General features: G+C 42.4%; 1 protein-coding gene across 12 annotated transcripts in view; it reads left to right on the plus strand.

The window, feature by feature from the left end:
- Window positions 1–16,395, plus strand: part of GRIP1 (glutamate receptor interacting protein 1) — a 798,871-nt gene that overhangs the window by 761,885 nt on the left and 20,591 nt on the right. For 9 of the 12 annotated variants that reach the window (XM_056130719.1, XM_056130715.1, XM_056130717.1 and 6 more), the window contains 4 exons: window positions 5,104–5,260; window positions 7,237–7,348; window positions 7,462–7,506; window positions 13,479–13,712. In XM_056130719.1, the coding sequence (XP_055986694.1) occupies window positions 5,104–5,260; window positions 7,237–7,348; window positions 7,462–7,506; window positions 13,479–13,712 (548 nt within the window). The remainder of the gene's footprint in view (window positions 1–5,103; window positions 5,261–7,236; window positions 7,349–7,461; window positions 7,507–13,478; window positions 13,713–16,395) is intronic. The other 3 variants (XM_056130718.1, XM_056130723.1, XM_056130724.1) reach the window with 1 other exon arrangement.

Below are 16,395 nucleotides of genomic sequence, written 5' to 3' on the forward strand. Positions count from 1 at the left end.
ATTTCGAGCCAATATATAACTCTACATACCATCACAAACCTTTGTCCTTCGATGTATCTTCTCTTTTTATGCCTGGATAGTTACAGGGTCCTAGATAGTTACTGGTGCTCCAGCTATTTCATCTACCTTTTACCTTCCAGGCACTAGGCAAGAGGCATCATATGGAAGCTTCTAGGGATTCTATTTACATATTCTTGACCAGAATTTTCTACAGAAACTTAACATCAAGGAAGGCTAGGAGGTGTCTCCTGAGAAGCCACTCCCTAAATTGATCCTTATTCCAGTACTAAGGATGGAGAGAAAGACTCAACTGTTTTGAATACACATCTGACTCTCAGCCACTTTTAGACTTGAACTCTCCCTTTGCACCGAGCAAGTCACAAGAGTGGACGTTGGTATCGCCCTTCACTTTGCAGAAGCAGCAGCAGGAGAAGCTGAGTCCAGAGAAAGCCAAGAAGGGATTGAGTATAGACCCGGCATTCTTTTTTCAAAATTTCACTGTTGAGTAAATCTCTGCTATTCCTACGGGGATGAGTATATACTAATGCTAAGAGAGGGCTAAGAGGGACCAGAGTATTTTACAGTATTTCCTTCTATTTAAATGTGAAGCAGAAACTCATTAATGGACCATGTGGACAGAAAACAGATTCCTATGACTGTACCTTTTCTTGACTCCCGTACCTACACTGACTGACCCAACCTATTAGAAAATGCAGCGACAACTTAGTCTCTGACTTCAAGGCAGTATATCACCTTTCTTGTGGCAACTCATGTGACCTACATTCAGCCTAACTGTTCTTGCACATCAGCATATTCAGACTAACAGGACAGGGCTTCTCACAGCTCTGAGAACTGACTTTCTAGCCTGTTTCTCCTCTCTCCTATGCATAAGCTCATTTGCACAGTTGGAGGCTAGGAATCTACTGTGGTTATCTTTGCATTTCAATTCTCTTCTAGTACCTGTCCCTTTGGAGGGGGCTCTAATATTTACTGAATTTTTAATGCTAATGGTGCCCTCCTTTCTTATGCTCCTTATTTTATAATAATGTTGTTAAAAATGGGATACTGGATGGCTTGATATAAAATAAAAGTAATGGCCACCTGGGGCCAGGAAAAGAGTGAAAAAGGTTGTTGATATCTCTCCCTACGTTGCCGCTTAAGACCTGGAACATTGCCAGGTACAGCCCTGGTGACTCCTAAACACTACAAGGATGGCCCGGTGGCCCCCATGCACCATCACACTCAAGAAGTTCTGCATCACCAAGCTCACACCTAACCTTCAAGCCTAAACTCAGGAGGCAGTATCACCAAAAGTGGCCCCAAACAATTCTGCAGAGCACCCCACTACCAATAGTTGTATAGTTGTGTGTGTGTATTACACATCAGTGTTTCTTAAAACGTCATTGTGTTTTAGGCACTGTCAGAAGTACTTGTCTCTGTTGTTTTGATTTTATCAACCTGGTGAAAAACAAAGCACTCTTTTCATTGTACACTGATTTGGCCAAGACTACAGAACTGGGAAAGCTGGGATTTGAGCCAAGGTTCTTCCTTTGCCTCCTTGCCTATGCCTGGGAAGTATGGATCAGATCCAGGTCTTCTGACTCAGTGCCCTGCTATGAGAAATTTCTAATCCCTGCCTACTTCGTGTCCTGCTTTGTTGTAATGCAGTGATCATTGAATGTTAAAGTAACCACTGAATATTGAAATAACCATTGAATATTACATTTTAAGGTGTGGACTGACATGCCTTTCAAGTGATGCCTTGCTAATGAGCCTGTGCATCTACTTCTCCATCTTTACCATCTAGCCTAAGTCACCAAGAACCACCTGACTAGCAATAGTTGGAAGGAAAACCAGAAGGGTATTCTTCCCAGTCTAAAGAATATAGGACTTTCCCCGGGAAACTGGATGATGATATGGGTTAAGCTTATCTGAAAAGGATTCTCTGAGGGTCATCATCATTTAGCATCTGACTCTTGGCAAGTGTGAAAGTCAGTTAAGGGAAGTTAAGAGTTGTCTACCTCACCAAAAGTGAGAATGTCCCTCTTTGGGGTTTGCTCCTTTAGCTTGGAAGGGTCCCTACCAGAGGGTCCCAGGAGAAATGCAGTGGTTGGGTCACCCCCACTATCTGTTGATAAGAGGCAGAGGTACTGTATTCCGAGTCCTTTGGACAAGAAACCACACATTTAACACAAGTCTTCACCCAAATTGCTGACACTTCTGCAGTTTTCAAAGAAAGAAAAGGAGGTAGGGAAGCAGAGCTGCTGCTTCTGCTAAGGACCCCCGTCCTCGGTGTCCTATGTAGAGTGCAAAGAATGTCTCCGGCCAGCAGATGTGACATTCCCTGGGTGTTTGACATCGAATCCTTCCCTCAGAGCACATCTTTCCCAGGCCAGCTTGTTTCCTTTGTTCCCTCTATGAGGGAGGAAGTCATCAAAGGATTGAAAAAGTGGAGGGAAAGTGGGGAAGAGGAAGAGTGAAATGCCATGAAGATGGTGAATGTGTGGCAGGTGTTTTAATTGTAGATGAAAACAAGGACCTAGGTTCACTAGATATTGTGTTTTTATTTGGGGGAGCAGCAGGGGAGGGTTCGATCCAATAGTGCTCAGGGTGTACTCCTGATTCTATGCTAAAGGATCACTTCTGATTGAGATTGGGGGACTGTACGTGGTGCCAGGAATTGAAATCAGCTGCATTCAAGGAAAGTGCCTTACCCATTGTGATATCTTTCTGTCTCTATCCCACATTTTATGCAAAGTAAGAAATACATATGGTAGCTCAGTTCAAACACACACACACACACACACACACACACACACACACATACACACACACATTTACTACCTGAATACAGCCCAGCTATAGGGTGAGTCCTGCCAATAAAGTCCTCACTGTCTCATTTGATCACCCCTTCCATTAAAAAATAAATTTTTAAAAAACTTCTGAAAACTGCATAAACCATGCTACTTTAACGTTGTCTCCCAAAATCTCTGGGCCATACATGGCTGTGTTCAGAGTTTACTCCTGGCTCTGTGCTCAGGGATCACTCTTGGGGACTCAGGGAATCATGTGGAGTACCTGGGATGGAAAAAAAAAAATAAAGTTGGGCTGGAGCGATAGCACAGCGGGTAGGGCGTCTGCCTTGCACGCAGCCAACATGGCCGACCCAAGTTCGATTCCTCCGCCCCTCTCAGAGAGCCTGGCAAGCTACTGAGTATTTGATATGCCAGACACAGTAACAACAAAGTCTCCAATGGAGACCTTACTGGGCCCACTCGAGCAAATCGACGATCAACGGGAGGGCCTTTACTTTACTTTTTACCCAAATTTTCCCCCAAATTAAAATATTCACAAAGATTATCATATTTAGGTTATTGTAAATATGCTTTCAATATATATTTGTCAAAGTTTTGAGGCACAAATCTGAGGGAAAATGTCATTCTAGACTTTGTCAAAGCCATTTCTCACTGCCTTAATCAGGCTAGTCGTAATTAACTTCCTGTGAGAAAGAAAGTCTGTTTTTCTTCTGCAATTCAGATAAACAACACAGAACCCACCCCTCAGCCTGATGAGGCTTCAGCTTCTGAATTCCCATTCTGGGTATAGAGTGATGGATGGATGAGAGATGCTAAGAACCTTCAATATTGCAGTGCTTGCATGAAATAAAGTGCTGCTCCGAAGGGCCCCTCCCTCAGAACCTCCCCATTATCCCATGATTTGTTACCTGGGAATTTTGACTGTCCCAGAAACCATCACTGTCAGAGCTTTGGGATACATGAGAACTGTGTCTTTCACTTGAAAAGCAGCATAAAACCAGGGTGAAAGGGGAAGACAAGGGAAAACTGGCAGTTCCTACACCCTGGCTGCTACTTTGTCAGCCAAGTTGGTTTGTGGAAGAAGTCTATGGACATGGTTTTTCTAAAACCAGGAACGTTTTGTAAATACCCTGAGATATTATTTAAATCCTTTAGGAGCCTCAGTTTTAATAGGCAAAGTCTACAAAAATATCTATCTTGAAAGATGCTAAAGGTAAAAGGCCCTCCCGTTGATCGTCGATTTGCTCGAGCAGGCCCAGTAACGTCTCCATTGGAGACTGTTGTTACTGTGTTTGGCATATCGAATACTCTCGGTAGCTTGCCGGGCTCTCCGAGAGGGGCGGAGGAATCGAACTCGGGTCGGCCATGTTGGTCGCTTGTAAGGCGAACGCCCTACCCGCTGTGCTATTGCTCCAGCCCTTGAAAGATGCTACGGGGAGGAATATGCTAGGTGATACAGATAAAGCACTTATGGAGTGCTGTTGCCTGGTCAGTACTTACTAGGCCCTAACCCCCTGTTATTGTTGGGATCCGATACTTCCACCTGCGAACAGTGTCATTTCTCACTGGACTAAGCTATTCTCAACTCCTCCCTAACACTTGAGGGCCCACATAGCCAGGCTTTCCTCCATACCCCTTGGGTACTCCGTGAACCCTGATCCCTCATCTGGTGGCAGATTCCACTCTTAGGAGAGACATGAGACATGGGTAAGAAATCCTTCGACACATTAGAGGTGAGCACAGGGCTGTCTGGGCAGGAAACTGGAACTTGCTCTGGTAATATACAGGTTTGTATATCCGGACCATCAGCACTCCTATCCAGACAAAGGGGGACCCAAGCCCAGCAGAGAGAAGCCTCTTAGGAGAAGGATCATGCTTCCAAGTTGTTATCTAAATCAGCTGAGATCATACGTGGGACTGTGTTTTGAATATAAACTTGAGAATGATTTTGACGGCCTTTCAGATCCCCAGGCCAAAGGCAGCCCCCTTGAACAGTGTAGCAGAAACCACAGAAGACAAGTTCCTGAACAGACCATTCTCGAGATATTCTCAAGAGTAGATACTCATGTCCTCTTTTTAATTTATTTATTTTGTTTTGTTTGGAGGGCCACTCTCAGCAGAGTTCAGGGTTTGCTTTTAGCTCTGCACTTGGGGATCACTCCTGGTGGTGCTCAGCAGACCATATGGGATGCAGGCATTGAACCCAGGTCAACCCCATGCAAGGAAAGTGCCTTACCGCTTCTGCGATCACTCTGGCCCCTCTCATGCCTTCTTATGGTTCTCTCAGGCACTAGTTTCCAGGCTGCAGGCTATGCCTTCAACACCTATGACTGGAGGAGTCCGAAGCAGAGCAGCAGTTTGTCCCCAGTCACTAAACCCCGAAGCCAGACGTACCCAGATGTGGGGCTGAGTAATGAAGACTGGGACCAGTCCACTGCCAGCGGGTAAGTTTCTTCAGTCACAGCCTTATCCTAATCTCCTCGTGGGCACTTAAGCCGGATGGAATTTCTCTACTCCTAGTAGCTCAAACTGCTCACATTGCCTCTATGGGGGATTCTAGAAACCAAGACTGCCTGGACGGAACCTGGTAACTAACACAAAAGGGCTTACTGTCCCCTAATCAAAGTAGCACTGTCACTGTCCTCCAGTTGTTCATCAATTTGCTCCAGCAGGCACAAGTAATGTCTCCATATCGAATATGCCACGGAGAGCTGGCCAGGCTCTGCAGTGCAGGCGGGATACTCTTGGTAGCTTGCCGGGTTCTCCGAGAGGGGCAGAGAAATTGAACTGGGTTGGCCGCATGCAAAGCAAACACCCTATCCGCTGTGCTATCGCTCCAGCCCTCTTTGAACAATATTTTAAGGAAATTCATCTGAAATTATTAGTCATAAGAAAAGATAAAATATGTAATTTTTCTGCAACTTAAAAAGAACTGGAGGCTGATGTTTTGTTAGTTTGAGAGAGAAGGTTCAGTATGCAGCGCATAGAGAAATAAGACAAGGGAATGGGAGGTATTAAATAATGGCCAACCCTTAGCCCTAGATCACAGAACTGAGCATGCCCCGAAAGGGGGCATGTTGGGGATTACTGATGAGATGGTGAGGAGGACTAGAAGTGACATCGGGACATTAGTGTAGGGTCTTAGAGACTTTGGTGGGTGAGAAGTGAGGTAACTGTACATCAACACCTTACGCATCAATACTGCTATAAACATGGAAGCCAAACTATAATTATAAGAAGAATTTTTTAAATTAAGTTTACAAAAAAAGGCATGGGAGTGTAAGAGGGGACCATGAGACATTTGTGGAGGGATACAGTCACTAATGATGAGTGTAGAATTGGAACATTATATACCTCAGACTATTATTAACACAGTTGTAAATCACAGTGCCTAAATAAAAATAACAAGGTCCCCTGTGGTTTGTGTGCACAGTAAAACTTAAAACACTGCTTCAGAAAGTGCACCAGAAAGTGTAATCTTGAAGTCATGGGAAATAAACACTCACTGTTAAAACAACAAGTGATTGCACTTAATTGATCTGTACAGATGCTTGTAAATGGGGGAAACACATTTTTTGCCTCATTGAGAAAGGTTTGAGTCATCTTTCTGTAGAGAAAAGCTGAAAAATATCCCTATACAGTGCCCTGTTGCTATAGCTTCTTCAGCCATTGCTAGTTATTTAGACCATGGTCCTTTATAACTGGAAATTTTGCATTTCCTCAAACTTCTTTACACTGGAGCTGGCTCTGGTTGAAGGCCACAGTTGGAAGAAAGACTCACCTGATAAGCATCTCTTTCTTTTTTTTAAATTGAATCACCATGAAATACACAGTTACAAAGTTGTTTCTGATTGGCTTTCAGTCATACAATGTTCCAACATCCATCCTTCATCAGTGCACGTTTTCCACCATCAATGTCCCCAGTTGCTCTCCTACCAACCCTCCACCCAACAGCCTGCCTCTATACAGTAAGCCCTTCTCTCTCTGTCTCTCTCTGTGTCTCTCTCTCTGTCTCTCTCTCCCCCACCCCCTCTCCCTCCCTCCCTCTCTTCCTCTCGGTGTAATGGTTTGCAAATACAGGTACTGAAAGGTTATCATGTATATCCCTCAGCTCTTGTCCAGAGTGATCATTTCCAACATTTCCAACTGTCATTGTCATAGTCGTCCCTTCTTTGTCCTAACTGCCTTCTCCCCCGCCCCCTCCACTTGTGCCAAGTTTCCAACCATGGACCAGTTCTCCTGGCTCTTGTTTTTGCTGTCCTTGGGTATTCATCTCACACTATGTATTTTTTTAAAGCCATCTCATACTATTTTTTTATAGCATCTCTCTTGTATGAGATGAAGGAGAGAGATTCTAGATATTGGGGGGGGGGGCATGATGCTTGTATATTTTTAACCCAAACTATGATTTTCAACGCAGTTTTGCAGGGGCTGCCGACTCTGCCGATGCTGAGCAAGAGGAGAATTTCTGGTCTCAAGCATTGGAGGATTTAGAGACCTGTGGACAGTCAGGAATTCTGAGAGAACTCGAGGTAGCCTCGGTCCTGCTACTTACTGTCATTGTTTCTACATTCATTTTTTTTGGTCCTTTTGAGTTTGCACTTATCACACCAGTTCATTTAAAAGCTTTAACCCCTTTCCACAGGAGAAAGCTGACAGGCGTGTGTCTTTGAGAAACATGACTCTCTTGGTAGCTACCCTTTCTGTTTATATTTTTGCTTGTGAAGCTGCCTCCCCTGCCCCTTGCCTTTTAGACAGCAATTTGATTTTATACAGCGCGGTTGAAAGTATTTCCCCATTTCCACCCCCGAGCTTACTGACTTGTGGCTTCTGCCATTGCTCCCTGCTAACCCTGACTGTACCTGTTCCCCACCAGATTGCTCAGGAGCTAGCTCAGTCTCCCAGCAGTGACATCTCTCACTCCCTTAGTTGCTTTAGAAAGGTTTCTTTGGCATGTTTTCATTTGTACCTGGTATAGAAATTAATTTGATTGTGCAGAGGAACATAAGAGGAAATTTTATTTTCTTTTGCCCTTAAAGTAGATGACAGTACAGCTGGTTTTAAAAAAAAAAATCCACCAGTCTGTTTAGTAAGCAGCCAAAACAGTACCTAGTACTTGGCTGTCAATTGCAAATCTTCCTGATTCCATATTAACCTAGTGTGAATAACCCAGAGTTGCAGCGAGATAGCGTATAATAATGAACTCCTGAGGAGTTCTTTAATCAAAGCTATGAATTTGCTGAAGGGATTCACACTTGGACTTGGGAAGTCCTCGACTATTTCCTTTTATGTTCTTTTCAATTCTCTGATCTGTAAAGAATAAAGTGGCAAAAGTCTCATTTTTATTTTGATGTCATACGAGGTTCCCCCAGTCACCATAAGGAATGTGAATGGCATAAATGGGTGAAACTTGCAATCCTACAATGATTATTCATCTTTATATTATTTTGCTTCTCGGTTGCATGTGTGGATATTTTATGTGAATCTAATGTTTGTGACTCTGCAAAGAGAATTACAGAGAAAATTCTTAGTTTGAATTTGTCAACATCATAGTTCTTTATGTGGCATGAATTTCAGCTTCGGAGCACAGTTAAAGGGCTTGGAGATGGACACTGCTATAACACTTAAATCAAGATGCTAGTAATTGATTCCTTCTTTTATACAACTTGGAAGAAAGGACAGGAGACTTAACTAGGGGCTTATTTAAACATTTACCACTGCCTGTGTGTAGAATGATCAGCTAATGGGAACCAAAAAATAATGTCAGTTCCCAATTCTTGAACATGTCCACTGTCACTGTCCTCCCGTTGTTTATCGATTTGCTCAAGCGGGCCCAGTAACGTCTCCATTTTGAGACTTGTTGTTAGTTACTGTGTTTGGCATATTGAATATGTCAGGGGTAGCTTGCCAGGCTTTGCGTATCGTGCGGGTGAGATACTCTTGGTAGTTTGAGAGGGGCGGAGGAATTGAACGCGGTTCAGCCGGGCTGGCTGCACGCAAGGCAAATGCCTTACCGCTGTGCTATTGCTCCAGCCAATTCTTGAACATACTCCTGCTTAATGAAGCGTATTCTAGTTCACATTCCTTTTTCATTTTTCATTTTGTTACTTTTCTCTCAGACAGTATGCTTCTCTTCTGATCATTTTATTTTACATTTGATAAAATGAAGATGATATGTTTTTTAAAAAAATACTCTGATGAAGTGCTGTCTTCCTCTGGAAATAGTTATGTACTGTAAACTGCACCCACCAGCATTGAGAGTTATGTTGAACCAGCCTGTACATTTTCTCTAATAGCTTCAGAGAAGAATTGTGTTGGAATTATAAGCCTAAGAGAAATGAAAAGTCCTCTCAACTAAGAGGAATCCATGATTGGCAATCCATAAATCAGTCTTTTATGCACTTAGGTTACAAAGGATATTTATTGGCTTACTCTGAAAACAAGTGCTACTATGAAATAATTATGGAAACTAGATACTATAGCCATAATAAAAATAGAAGATTAAGATATAATTGCAATTGAAATGAAAATCATACTAGTCATTTCCCCCATTACTAAAAATAGATTTAACTTTAGCAGTAAAAAATGTTTAGTTCTGGGGCTGGAGCGAAAGCACAGCAGGTTGGGCGTTTGCCTTGCACTCAGCCAACATGGCCGACACAGGTTCAATTCCCAGCACCCCATATGGTCCCTTGAGCACTGCCAGGAACAATTCCTGAATGCATGAGCCAGGAGTAACCCCTGAGCATCGCCGGGTGTGACCCAAAAAGCAAAAAAAAAAAAATGTTTAGTTCTAACAAAAGGGAAAAATTGAAACTAAGACTCTAAACAAGTTACCTAAATTCTCTATTTGTTTCCTTTGATAAAATACAGGGATTATGACTAAAATTTATATGGTGCTTAATTCAGAATTGGGCACTTAATAAATGTTCAGTAGAAATTTAAGTTTTGCCATTTTTATTAATAAAAATTCATTTTTTTTGGTTAATACGATATGGGAAGTTTTTTTTGTTTTTGTTTTTAATTTTTATTAGTGAAACACCATGAGGTACAGTTGTAGATTTACAAATTTTTGTGCTTGGGTTTCAATAATACGATGATCAAATACCCATCCCTCCACCAATGCCCATTCCCACCACCATGGGTCCCAGTGTCCCTCTAATCCCCCATCCCCCCACCCAACCCTGCCTCTGTGGCAGGGCATTCCCTTTTGTACTCTCTCTCCTTTTGGGTGTTGTGGTTTGCAAAAGAGGCATTGAGTGGCAGTAATGTTTGGTCTATAGTCTACTTTCAGCATGCTTCTCCCATTCTGGGAGGATCCTCCCAACACCCTTTATTTGGGGCTCCCTTCTCTATCTGAGCTCCCTTTTCCAATATAAGAAGTTTTAACTAAAAAATCTTGCACAGAACCTTCCAAGTTTATCTCTGATATTCTGGGAGGAAGACTTTAACTGTAAATTGTGCATTGTGCAAAATAAAAACTGGTAACCTATGACCGGTAAATAAAAAATAAGCCTTAGATAATTTATTATTTTGTTAAGTTTTTATTTTAATTTTTATATTTGAGTTTTAAGTTCATATCCTTGCATAAATTTCACTGATTCAATATAAGTTCACTTTAAGCAATTGAGTCATGCTTTGAAAATGAACTAAAGACCTATTTAGGGGCTGGAGCAATAGCACAGCGGGTAGGGCATTTGCCTTGCACGCGGCCAACCCAGGTTCATTTCCCAGCATTCCATATGGTCCCCTGAGCTACCGCCAGGAGTAATTCCTGAGTGCAGAGTCAGGAGTAACCTCTGTGCATTGCCAGGTGTGACCCAAAACAAAGCCAAAAAAAAAAAAAAGACCTATTCATAATGCTATTCCCTCGATCAGAACCCTTTTACCTTCATTGTATTTCCTGCTGAAAAAATAGATCTAAAAAATGGATTTTAACAACAACAAAAATGGACCAGAGAAATATGTGGGGTCAAGGCACATGCACTAAGTCCCTAAATCAAATCCGTACCTGGGGACCTCCAGCTCTCCTGACCCCAGCATTGAAACATCTGGGCTGATATCACAGGAGGTGGTTTCTGAACTGCCTGAGCACTGCTTAGGAAGCCAAAAAAGAAAAGAACTAGTCAGTGTGTGTAAAAATGTTAGACAGAAGGTCACAGGTCACTGCAGAGCGAAACCATCCTTGCATAAGGTAGTTATGGTAGATTCAGCAAAGAGACTTGTAAATAAAAGGATGAGTTATGGCATCAGAACGCTAGCAATCTAAAGATTTCCATCTGAAAATGGAATTTATCTTTTAAAAAACCCTCTGTAATGTGAATAATGCACACTTACTTGAATATTAAGGTGTGGGCTTTTTTTCACCATCAAAAAATTTCTTAAATCTCAGCCCAATGCTTGCCTGAGAAGCAATACACCCTACTAGGCAAGAATTAGAGTTGCCCCCTCCCCCCAAATAAGAAGAAATAGAGTTCTGTTTTTAGGTTGCTAGGGTTATAATCCAGACACTTTGGGAGTTGTTTAACTTACCAGGCATCTCTTTTCTTCACTGAAATGGGGAGCTATAATTATATTGACTACAGGGTTGTCATGGTTATTAAAGGATATTTTGTATATACCTAAATACAGAGCACTTACCATGTGTAAATGCTCCATGGCACATCAGGATTGTTGTTTGTTGTTGTTTTTTAATAATTATTTCTTTCTCAGAAGAGTCAATGAGATAACTAATCTAGCCAGGTGCTGTGTAAGTCTACTTTTTTTTTTCTCACCAAAGTTATAGAAACATAGACACATTATCCAATACTGACCGCTATTCAAAGACCTTGTCAGTGTTGCGTAACTCTCACTCTCACTGTAAGTGTCCTCCCATTGTTCATCGGTTTGCTCAAGCGGGCCCAGTAACATCTCCATTTTGAGACTTGTTGTTACTGTGTTTGATATATTGAATATGTCACAGGTAGCTTGCCAGGCTTTGCCGTGCAGGCGAGATACTCTCTGTAGCTTGCCAGGCTCTCTGAGAAGGGCGGAGGAATCGAACCCGGCTCAGGATTATAAAAATCTTAGGGAAAAAAATGAAAATACTATGTACTTTGCATAGTCCCTCCTCATCAATAATCTTAGTACCTTGACTCAGGGAGTTATTATAACCTTGGGTCAGTCCATCTCTTCATATCTCAGTTTCCTCCCCTGTGAATTAGAAGAGTCTACTTCAAAAAGTTGTTGCAAGGCTCAAAAGGTCAAATACAATTTAAAGAAACTACAGACTACACTTATGTTACTTTTAGCCACAGTGTTAATATAAACCACTCAATTGTGTTATGGCCAGATGCATGGCTTATCAAACTAAAATTCCGTTTCCAAGGCTTCAGGCAGACCCCCTAGTCAGTGCTTAGTTACCTTTAGGTACCCATCTTATCCAGGAAAGCAGAGTTGGCTACAGGCACATTTTTATAAGTTTAGCATATCTAACTTCAATGAGAAAAATGAATATCACATCACTAACGTGATGTGGGTTTCAAATTCACTGCTGAGGCACATCTTTATTTAGGATCTAATCTTCCCATTCATTGTAAATTAGGCAGGGAATATATATTGGAACAGGCTTTTCCAATTCATTTGGTACCTTCCCTCTTTCAGTGCTTTTAAGTAAAGAATTTCATCAAATAGCTTTAACCTCTCTTGGGAGCTTACACAGTGGCTTGCAGAGAGGGGATTGGGATCACACCCAGCAGGTGCACTCCTGGCTCTGTGATCCTGATGGTCCTTGGTGGACCATATGCAATTGCTAATGATGGGACCAGGTTCTGCTGTTTGCAAGGCAAGTGCCTTATCTCCTTTGTCTGACTCAGAATGTCTATTTTTAAGAAACAGATTCACACCAAATGACATGAGGTGTAAATGGTAAGTTTCTGGAGCATCATTTGGACAAAGGAAAGACAATTTCCCAGGGAGAGGCAAGTGGCACTGGATTGAAGCCAGTCCCTTTGTATCAGTAGCTCCTTTTCTGCCAAGTGTTACTTCTACTCAGGACTAGAAGTTTCACTGCAAAACAAGGCATCCTGGTCCCCACTGAGAAATTCTTAGTTTGTTTCTGTAAAATGTGTTGAAGGTGGGAGCCAGAGAGGTAGTACAATGGGTAGGGCATTTGCCTTGCACACGGCCTATCAGGTTTGATCCCCAGCACCCCATATCGTTCCCAGGTCTGCCAGGAGTGATCTCCGATGCAGAACCAAGAGTAGGCCCTGAACACAGCCATGTGTGGCCTAAAAACAAACAAAAAAAGTATTGAAGGTTATCTCATGAATCCCATTTGCTGGACAAGTTCAGTGGAAAGTTAATGCTTAAATGTAGTTTGCAGTAAGCAAATGTTAGCACTTTTCAATTTGCTTCAAAACTGCCAGGAGTGGTATTTGATTAAATAAACTCCAAGGCTTAAGTACTTAAATTGGATTTAAGATGCACATTATAAATGTCACTTGCAAAACATTCCCCCAGACTTTCATAGTTCAATTAGTACGTCCATTCTCCAGCCTTTGGTTATGCCCCGAAGAGACTGTATTTTGACTGGGTAGAACGAGAAATGTGCTTAATGTTGAGCAACCAACCCTCATTTTTAGTCTTGGCCTTAATTGTTTCTGAAAATTGTCGATGCCACAGGCAACAATTATGTCGGGGAGCACGATGAGTTTGAATCACGAGGCCCCAACACCTCGCAGTCAGCTGGGGCGACAGGCCAGCTTTCAAGAACGGAGCAGCTCTCGGCCACACTACAGCCAAACAACTCGGAGCAACACCCTGCCCTCAGATGTGGGCCGGAAGTCTGTGCCTCTGAGAAAAATGAAACAGGAAATAAAGGAGATCATGTCCCCAACTCCTGTGGAGCTGCACAAGGTCAGAAGCGTTCTTCTCTTGCCCTGGGGGTTCCCTTTCCCACTGCAAGAGTGAGGGTGCAAGCTTGGTGATAATGTTCCCCTGTGGGTGTGGCCAGTGAGGGAAGCCAAGTCCTGCAGCCATTCTGAGACGTTGGAAACATGGTCTTTGGGAGATGATTTCCCCACCCCGAAAAAAGAAAGATTGTCTTTCAGTCAGTGACTTTATCAAGTAGATATTTACTGTCAAAATCTTATAAAAAGTTTGAGGTTCCGGCATCATCTGGAGCTTCAAAGAGTTGGCTTATTATCCAGACCGTCATCGGGAAGGGGATGCATTTCCCAAATGCCATGCACTCACTGCTTCACCACAACAGACTTTTGGAATGAACGGGGGAAGCCTTTATTCTTAATCATGATTCATCAGCAGATGGCCGTGTTACTGTGTTACTAAAGGGGATGTGAGTTCTTTGAGACGCAATTTAGATATCTTGGGTCAGGACTGGGATAAGCCCTAGTTGTGTTCCTTCTCAATCTACAATAGTTGCCTAGTTATGGTAGTTATGGTAGAAAACTTTTCCATTGTCAATGGAACTGAATTCCAGTTTCTAGCAGAATTTAAATCAGACATATGTTAAGGAAATTATATATATATATACATACATATATATATATATATATATATATATATATATACACACACCCCTGGACCAAGGAGAGCCATAAGAGGAAGAGATCTTTGGCTTATATTTGTAGGATTAATGCTTTATTTTTCAGTTAATAGTGTCTAGGTAATAAGTCTCATCTCACCCCACTTTGCATGAGAGCTAAAATTCTCTGTAGTTAGTAATCTATAAAATAGAGATTGATTGTCCAAAGAGTAAAAAGAAGTTGGTGTCAAGACTTCATTGTCTCAAGACTTCCTGGTCTCAGCACCTATTAACACTAGCAGTATATTTGCAGTTGACAGAAGATGTGATGAAGGAAAGGAGTGGGGAGGAAGTTGGATTCTGAATGTGGTATTCCGTTTATGGGTTCATTCTTTAACAACTTACTCATTTACTTAATAAACCTATCAAGTATTTGTTCACTTAAAACAACCATCATTGTGAGGACAAAAGAGATGATACAAGGACTAAAGCACTTGCTTTGCATGCAGCCAACACTGGCTTGATTCCTGATACCACATATGGTCCCTCAAGCACCACTAGGATTAATTCCTAAGCAGAGTCAGGAGTAAACCCTGAGCACCACTTGATGTGACCCAAAAGCAAAAAAAAAAAAAACAAAAAAAAAAAAACAGAGTAGTGTGAACCTCAGGGAGCATATAGTCTAATGGATATCCAGACTTGGAAACAGAGAAAAGATCATGGAGTAAGATGGGCAATAAGCCAAGACCCTCACCAAGAAAGAAGACAGAAAAGATTTCCTAGAAGTACCTGTTGACCCTTCAAGAGGGATGGAGAATGACAAGGTATCCCAAACACAAAAAAAAGACGTATATAAAAAGAACCTCAAAGATTGTAGGGTACCGAGGACATGCAAATACTCCAACATGATCCACCAGTGCCTAGAAGGAATTACAGACTTCATGGAAAAGCAGTCTCTGACATTTTAAGGTGAAGGCCCAGGTCTCGCGCACTACCACAATTAGTTTGTTTATCCAGTTACCTGGAATTGCTGTGTCTCGTTAGTAAGCACCAATCTTTGTGTTGGTCATGTACCTGAGTAAGCTAATTGACAACACCGGCAGGCAGCTGTAAGGACTCCCAAGGTGATTTTGCAGAATCTGCAGAGCCAATGTTAAGTCTGCTGGGCCTTCCCCAGATGACAGGTGTCCAAGAATACTGCTTTCCCTCCCCTCTAAAACTCTGGAGCTGATAGGCGCAAACTTCATAACCTACCCTCTGCCAGCTCCAAAGGGAAAGGATAGTGGCAGATTACTGGGCACCTGCTAGGTGCTCTGTTCTTCATGATCGACCTCACAATTGCCCTTTGTAGCGGGTCATCATTATCTGCTTCTCTGGGATTCAGGAGATGGCCTGTAGGAAATAGTTATTTTTTACTCTAGAATGAAGTGGTATCTTCAAAAGAAGAATCTTACTGGCCCACCGATGCAAGCTCCCTGTCTCCCTATTCCTCCCACAATGACAGCCTGTAGAGAAGATCACGGCAGTGGGTCGAATGTGCAAAGGTTTAAAACACAAAGATGACTGTGCTGAAAATAGATTCCGCTTAAGGTGAAAAACAAAAGGCTTCAACCACTTCTGAACTCCGTAAATGATGGTGATGAAACTGTCCAGCACTTTTATGTGATGGTACCTGATTCTGGAGGTCATGAGGTCCCAGACACTAATGGAAAAACTTGACCTTAAACATAGGATGAGAGGCTGGAGTGATAACACAGTGGGTAAGGCATTTGCCTTGCATGCAGCTGACCCGGGTTCGATTCCCAGCATCCCATATGGTCCCCCGAGCACTGCCAGGAGTAATTCATGAGTGCATGAGCCAGGAGTAACCCCTGTGCATTGCTGGGTATGACCCAAAAAGCAGGAAAAAAAAATAGGATGATTCTTTTTCCCTCCTTCACCTCTATAATTGCCCCTCACTGGTGGCCATAAGTGCATTTCCCAAAGAGCTTCACCTTTTTGCTGAATTGAACCCAAACAAATCACGACTCTCAAAAGTCAAAGGTGTACGTGGCA

The sequence above is a fragment of the Sorex fumeus genome, unplaced genomic scaffold (assembly GCF_029834395.1).
Source record: "Sorex fumeus unplaced genomic scaffold, SorFum_2.1 ptg000081l, whole genome shotgun sequence".
Classification (NCBI taxonomy): Eukaryota; Metazoa; Chordata; class Mammalia; order Eulipotyphla; family Soricidae; genus Sorex; species Sorex fumeus.